The 7,999-nt window shown below is 44.1% G+C and overlaps 1 protein-coding gene across 1 annotated transcript; it reads left to right on the forward strand.

The window, feature by feature from the left end:
- The first annotated feature begins 370 nt into the window (after positions 1-370).
- LOC139256275 (interferon-induced protein with tetratricopeptide repeats 5-like) lies at positions 371-4,791 on the forward strand. The gene is made up of 2 exons (XM_070874164.1): positions 371-375; positions 2,758-4,791. Exons 1-2 carry the CDS (start codon positions 371-373, stop codon positions 4,205-4,207), a joined length of 1,455 nt encoding a protein of 484 aa, XP_070730265.1. The 3' UTR covers positions 4,208-4,791.
- Positions 4,792-7,999: the final 3,208 nt, after the last annotated feature.

Genomic DNA, 7,999 nt, shown 5'->3' on the forward strand with positions numbered 1-7,999 from the left:
CTGTAGCGCCCAAACAACAGGTGCTACGCAATCGAATTTTTAGTCCCAGGTGTCTGTTTAGTACCTCCAGGCGTTCAAATTGTGGTAATCACCAATTAGGACTAAAATTGTATGCTAAATCCAGACTTTCAAACAGGCGGGTCTTATTAGCACTGCTCCATTTCGCACCTGTTTTCAACCATTTGGTTCTTTGTTACGTTTTATAGATTTAGTTTCTATTCACATTCAGACAATGATTTAAGCAATAACTGACTGAACAGGATAAACGAGCTGGAAAACGACACATCAACACACTTCTCGATCAACTCTCCATTGGAAGTACAGTTGGAGCTGAAGAGGGAATTCAATGCATTGTCCATCGATCAGCACTATGAGGTAACGGTCATTGGAATTCCTCCTTTATTTAAATTTACGTGTAGACTATTGAACAAGGAACTAGTTTTCAGAAATAAAGTAGCTTACATTACAAAGCAGTTGAAATGCAGAGAGCTGGGATTAGTGGCTCACAGTGAGACACACAGATAAGGGAACACTGCTGCACCAAGACTGGTGATAGTCAGTAAACATGAGGCAAAAGGCAGACCTGTTCATAGGATTATATTCAGTAATAATTCAAATTAAAATTAAAATTGGTTTCTGTTCAGAATTCATAGAAAGTACAAAGTTAATCTTGAATATTATACTGTGGTGGAAAGGTGTATTCTGTAAGTGCCCTCAGGTCATATCCAGAGTTTGAAGAAAGAAAGTTTCACTTTGTGTTCCATGAGAATCTAGAAGGGATCTACTAATGTAAAATAGTGATTTCCAGCACTTTCATATATCCAAACTAAAGCAACCTGAACTATAAAGCAAAGGGAGAGTACAGCATGGACTGGGATGGGGGATGGACACAGCATGAAATGCAGGAGGAGAGTGCCAGCTTAAAGTGTGTAGGAGAAGGAAAAGTGCTGACTTACATTGAGAATGGGGGCGGGGGAGAAGAGTGCTGACATGAACTGGGGGAAAGGACAGGTGCAGCAGTTTGAACGGAGCAGCAAAGGGAGGAAAGCCACCATGAACTGGGGCAGGGGTAAGAATGACAGCTTGGATTGTGGGGGGAGGGAGACGAGAGCCAACAGGAACAAGAGGCCGGCGGAGTAGAGTGCAAGGAGAAGCTGGGATGGCTGGGGGATGAAGTGTATCGACGTGAGTTTAACAGCAAGGAAGAAAGAATTTGTATTGATGTAACACCTTATCACACCTCTCAGAAATGTCCCAAAGTGCTTCACATTCAGTGAATTATTTTGCAGTGCAGTCACTGTTGTTTTGTCGGGAAATGTGATGGCTCAGTTTGCACAACAACAACAACTGGCATTTATATAGCGCCTTTAAACATCCCAAGGCTCTTCACAGTAAATTAATCAGACAACAATTGACACCGAGGCAAAGGTGGAGATATTTAGAAGGCTGACAAAAAGCTTATTCAAAGAGAGAGGTTTTATGGAGAGTCTTAAAGTGGGATAGTGAGGTGGCGAAGTTTAGCTGAAGCCATGGCCAACATTGGTGTGTTAGGTGGAGGATGGACACGAGCCCAAGTTGGAGGAATGCAGAATTCGCGGAGGATATGGTATTGGTGGTTTTGCTTGAGGGAAGAATATTGGAAAATACATCTCCTTGCTTTTCTTCAAATAGTGCCATTGAATCTCTAAGGTCCACCTGAACCACTTGAACAGGCAGATACTGCCTTGGCTTAAAATCTCACCTGTATGGTGAAAGATTTTCAGCAGGATAAGAGTCAGTTCATGAAACATGGTCTTTCAGAATCCTTTGTGTTGGAACTTCTTTTTTGCTTTAAGGGTAGGATTACAGAGGATTACATAGCATACACAGCACAAAAACAGGCCATTCGGCCCAACCATGCTGGTTTATGCTCCACTCGAGCATCCTCCTCTCTTTCCTCAGCTAATTCTATCTGCATAACCCTCTAATCCCTTCTCCCTCATTTGCTTACCGGGTCTCCCCTTAAATGCATCTATAGTATTTGCTTCAACCAGTCCCTATGGTAGCGAGTTCCACATTCTCACCGCTCTCTGGGTAAAGAAGTTTCTGCTGAATTCCCTATTTGATTTCTTGGTGTCTATCTTATACTGATGGCCTCTCGTTTTGCTCTTTCGCAAAACAGGAAATATTCTCTCTGTAAGCACTCTTATCAAAACCTTTCAGAATTTTAAAGAACTTCAATTGAATGTTGGAGTTGGAATGACCTGGCTCACAGACAGCAGGGTCCATGAGGACCAGGTTGGCGTTCCTGTTCAGTGGAGAGTTACCTGGACTGCCAATGTGAGACGGAGAGCATTTTAGAATTAGCTCTGATCTTTTTAGTGAGGAGCTCCCATTTCAGAATGGAATACATGAATGAGAAGGAGATGTAATGGGTGAACCAACAGGCAGCCTCAGAACTTCAATCAATGTTCCTGTTCATATCATTGGGAGTGGGAGTGTTTGAGGTGATGCTGCACATTGGGTGAGAAGACTAAATGTCCAGGAGCTGGTACATCAGCGAGCATGAAGGAGACCAGTGTAAGTACAGCTAAGATTTGCAGTCATACCGTTGCCTTTTGCAGTGGTTTTAGCAGAGGTCACCTTTGTGTGACCAGAGATTTCATGGTCAGTGGGTCCAGGAGTCGGGAGAAGGCTTTAGTTAAAGAAACCGGAGAGAGGGGAGGGCGTGACACAGCCAGTCTGAGACGGGTTTTGATGAATTTTGTTCTCTTGCAGCAACACACAGAAGGATTTGTTGAAAGTGAAGCTCGATCAGCTTCAATGTCACTTCACATGGGGCCCACAGAAAGAAAACATTGACTTGGACAACATGAAGTATAGATTACAAGATTCAATACAGGCTGGTGTGAAATATCAGGCCAGGTCTTACAACCACCTCGCTTTTGTAAACTGTCTGCAAGGCAACTGTGAAGAGGCAATTCAAAACTTAAAGGAAGCTGAAAAGATTCTGAGGGAGAACCATGAACATGAATTTGAAAGAAGAAGCATCATCACCTATGGAAACTATGCCTGGGTATATTATCACATGGGCCAACTGACAGAGGCCCAGTCCTACCTCGACAAGCTGGAGATGATCTGTAAACAATTTACTGATGGCTCTCGGTATACAGCACTGATACCTGAAGTATACGGGGAGAAGGGTTGGTCACTGTTGACTTCTGCTGCTCAATACTATGAAGAGGCAAAGGAATGTTTTGAGAAGTCTCTGGAGGAAGATCCTGATGACACTGAATGGAACGTTGGCTATGCGACTGCTCTGTTCCGTCTGGAAGGGTTTTCTGGTACCCCAGAGAGTGGTGACCGCAGCCAATCAGTGAAGCAGTTGCGACGTGTGCTGGAACTTGATCCAGATGACTCTGTAGCCATGGTGATGTTGGCTCTAAAACTACAATTCAAACAAAAGGCGGAAGCACTGAAATTAGTTGAACAAGCATTGCAGAAGTCCCCTGATCTTCCATATGTAACTCGTTATGCAGCAAAATTTTACAGAAGAGAAGGAGATGTGGAAAAAGCTGTGGAGCTATTGAAGAAAGCATTCGAAATTAGCCCAAACTCTACCTTCATACACCACCAAATAGGTCTGTGTTACAGAAAAAAACTATTTCAACTGATCAAATATCCAGGCAGCAAAGACCCTCGCAATGCTGCTTTTCAACAGAAAGCTGACTTAATCAATAAATGCAAGTACCATTTTGAAAAGGCATTTGAGCCCCGCCCATTAACATCTATTCAGCCACAACTGGATTTTGCAGAAATCTGTTCATTAAATGAAGAATTTTTCGAAGCAGAGGCGATCTACAGCAATCTACTGAAATTAGAAAATATTCGCCAAGAAAATAAGCAGCAAATATGTTTAGCGGTCGGATTATTTGAACTGCACCAGAAACGATCTGAATCAAATGCCGTCACCCATTTTCTGGAAGGAGTGAAAGTCAAATATGACTCAATAGAACGGAGAAGGTGTCACGAAAACTTGGAGAAGATAGCAGAAACACAACTTTGCATAAATTCAAGAGACAGCAAAGCCCTTGGTGTTCTTGGGTTACTGCACCAGCTGGATGGGAAGAATTGTAAAGCTATTGAATGCTTTGAAAAGGCCCTGGAGTTTGATTGTCACAATGAAGAATATCTAAGTGCTCTCGCTGAATTACGCCTTTCTATCTAGACAACTCTCTCGTTCCCAGCTAAAACTAAACATATTTTTGAAAGATGCATTAATACTCGCTGATTTATGAGCAGGCTTGGTAGGGTACTCGCTTCACTTATTATATTCTGCTGGTACTTTCTTTTGAATTATTATTTTACTCGTGTGTCTAATTTTCAAACAATGATCTTTCTGTAGTTATTCAAAATTCCTGTGCTTCATTCAAGAATATTGACACCACTGGTGAACTAACCAATAGGATTTGTTCCTGTATCCTTAGACCTTTTGCTATGTGTGAAACGATACAAAATAACGTGGGTTTGGGGGGAATTAGAGTTAATTGAGCCAATGGGACAGAGCCACAATAGTTGTTTTTTATGAATTATAGGAACAGTTTTTTAGACAATAATACACATTACATGGGCCCGATTTTAACTCCAGATGGGTTTTGGGTGGGTGAGCGGCGAGGGGAATGGGAAACTCACCTGTTGCTGCAGATATCGGGCCTGGGGTATTTTAAATCCCGAACTTCATTATCGTGCGGCCATTCCACTTCCCGGCCACAGGGCGTGCAGGCAGGTGCGGTGAAGGTGGTTCTGGGAGGGTCTCGGGGATGGAATGGGGGATGTGGGGAGTCCGGGGCAGGGGAGCCCTAAACTTTCATTTTGGGGCCTGGTGGGGCATTCCTGCACAAAGGAAAGTCAAACACTTACACCTTGACATCCTGATTCTCCTCAGAGCTGCTTCGGCCTGTTGGAAAAGCTGCACCGGCTTCCCCCGCCCAGGCCAGAGTTAACGGCGCAGTCAGGGCCCGATGATGTCACCACACCCCGTGTGTGATGTCACCACACCCCGGTCCGTGTGTGATGTCACCAGACCCCGGTCCGTGTGTGGTGTCACCAGACCCTGTGTGTGTGATGTCACCAGACCCCGGTCCGTGTGTGATGTCACCACACCCCGGTCCGTGTGTGATGTCACCAGACCCAGGTCCGTGTGTGATGTCAGCAGACCCCAGTCCGTTATTGTCAATGATGACCCTGCCACTTTTGACGAGTGGCTGAGTCCAATCTCTGCCAAGTGGGCAGGTTTAAAATCGCCCCCAATGAAGTTCTAAATAATTTAGAAAACTAGGTAGATAGAGGGACACTGATGTCCAAATATATACGAAAAATGTGATTTATTATGATCATCATCTGTTTAGGTGTTTTAACAGCAATGCAGGTAAAGCATTATAGCTGGAGGTGCATAAGCTTCAGTGCACTGTGAGCATGTGACTTATACTCTTTTTATGGTAATGATGGTGTAAAAAAATCTCCAATCCAGCCCATAGAGGGTGCAATAAAACCACTCTGTCGACCTATCTTTCACTTGCTGCCTCTTCACAATAAAGTCCACCTTCGGGTGAAAGGCTTTCCATGTGTACCAGTTGAGAGAGGACCAACGACCACTGCAGGCCCTTCAAATAAATCATCAGCTTGATTCTGTTGCTCTGAAGCTTTGCTGACAGACGATTGGACTCCCATCCAGAGCGTTCATTCAGATCTCAGCCTCTGTCACTGGGAGTCTCCCTGCCCTGTAACTGGTCAGCTGCACCAGCTCTTCATCAAACCTTCTGTGTCCCTCAGTGGCCAACACAGAGCAGCTTGGACAATACCCGGGAAAGTCCCTTTTCCAGAGACTGTCACCATCTCTGTGAAGAAACTCAGTCGAGGGAGGAAAGCGAAAGGATCTAGAAATAGGTTAAAATGGGAATAAAATATCAAAACACAATGGCTGCAGACACTGATTTTCCCGAGATTTCAATTGTAATTGTAATATCAGAGATTGAACATTAAAATAACCAATAAAATTAATCTGTGGCAAAGACTTAGTTTGTGTTGTTGTTATGTATGCAATAAAGGTTCAAACTGAGTACTGTTTAACTAAGCAAGGTACAACCTTGGCTATGTTTTATTTAGGCCCAAAATGCCTGACTCTCAAAATCAAGGGGCTATGGCGGGGAGGAACTTAATACAATCACGGTCACTAAAGAAAGAGTACTCGGTAAAATAATGGGACTAAAGGTGGACAAGTCCCCTGGACCTGATGGCTTGCATCCTCGGGTCTTAAAAGAAGTGGCTGCAGAGATAGTGGATGCATTGGTTGTAATGTACCAAAATTTCCTGCATTCTGGAGAGGTCATTTTCCGGTTGGCATACAACAACGAGTGGGGTGCCGCAGGGATCGGTGCTGGGACCTATCTATATTAATGACTTGGATGAAGGGACCGAATGTAATGTAGCCAAGTGGGGCGGGAAAGCAAATTGAGAGGACACAAAAAATCTGCAAAGGTATATAGACAGGTTAAGTGAGTGGGCAAACATTTGGCAGATGGAATATAATGTCAGAAAATGTGAGGTTATCCACTTTGGCAGACAAAATATAAAAGCAAATTATAATTTAAATGTAGAAAAATTGCAAAGTGCTTCAGTGCAGAGGGACCTGGGGATACTTGTGCATGAAACACAAAAAGTTAGTATGCAGGTACAGCAAATAATCAGGAAGGCAAATGGAATGTTGGCCTTTATTGCAAGGGGGATAAATTATAAAAGCAGAGAAGTCCTGCTACAACTGTAAAGGGTATTGCGTGCAGTTTTGGTCTCCGTATTTAAGGAATTGAATACATGCATTGGAGGCTGTTGAGAGAAGTTTCACGAGGTTGATTCCGGAGATGAAGGGGTTGACTTATGAAGATAGGTTGAGTAGGTTGGGACTATACTTATTGGAGTTCAGAAGAATGAGAGGTGATCTTATCGAAACATATGATAATGAGAGAGTTCGACAAGTTGGATGCAGAGAGGATATTTCCACTTGTTAGTGTTAGTGTTTATCCGAAGAATCACTCAACACTCAGAGTCGGTTCCAATGCCAGTGCGGCCTTTATTGATGCCAGCGGGGAGGAAGTCACAGGACTGGATCCAGGCTTCTCTCCCCGTTGGTGTCAATAAAGACCGCACTGGCATTGGAACCGACTCTGAGTGTTGAGTGATTCTTCTGATAAACACTAACACTAACAGTGGCATCATGAGCAGGATTTCGGGGTCACTGAACGCTCTTGGAGAAACCGGGTGAGTATATCTTAAACAAAATAAAGGGTGCGGAAGGTGGATGCTGATTGATCGACACGAGGAGACGGTCCAATATCTCAAACACCTAGCCTGAGTCTGAATTAAGAGGACTTTAGTCCCACGTGACGGCCAGGAATTAAGTAGGTGCCGGGAACACACTTGGACCGTGGGATCGTGATACTGAAAGGCATCTTCCGGACCCAACAGTGTAATTTGAAATATACCCTGGGGTAGAACGAAGCGGTGTACAGCGGCTAACGGAATCCAAACCTGTGAACAGGGTTGGACCAACAGGCTGAGCGGTGGTAGGTAGTTGTTAAGGATACGTAGAGTACTGCGGGAATTGCTTAAACTCGTTTTAAGAATTGTATAAGTTTGTGTAACAGCAAAACTTGTGACCTGACAGTAGCCAGGAGACGGTCTACTACAAGTTGCGCTCGGAAGAAAGCGGACCTCTGAGAGTAGATTCCTAACGGTACTAGTCCTACCCAGGGATGGCCATGAAAACAAGTAACCTCAAGTGGGGACCAGAAGGTCCCTTACCCGCCACCTGGCGGAAAAACAAAAGAAGCTCATCGAAAAAAATGATTAGAGCAAGGTGGGATCCTCAGGACCTGCCAGCGAAGCAAAGGGAATGGTGGGAGAAGGAAAAGAAAGACAAAGAGGGAAGGGCAGTAGTTTTGATACTGCGAGCCCATGTAAAGTT

This window comes from Pristiophorus japonicus, chromosome 3 (genome assembly GCF_044704955.1).
Source record: "Pristiophorus japonicus isolate sPriJap1 chromosome 3, sPriJap1.hap1, whole genome shotgun sequence".
In the NCBI taxonomy this organism is placed as follows: domain Eukaryota; kingdom Metazoa; phylum Chordata; class Chondrichthyes; family Pristiophoridae; genus Pristiophorus; species Pristiophorus japonicus.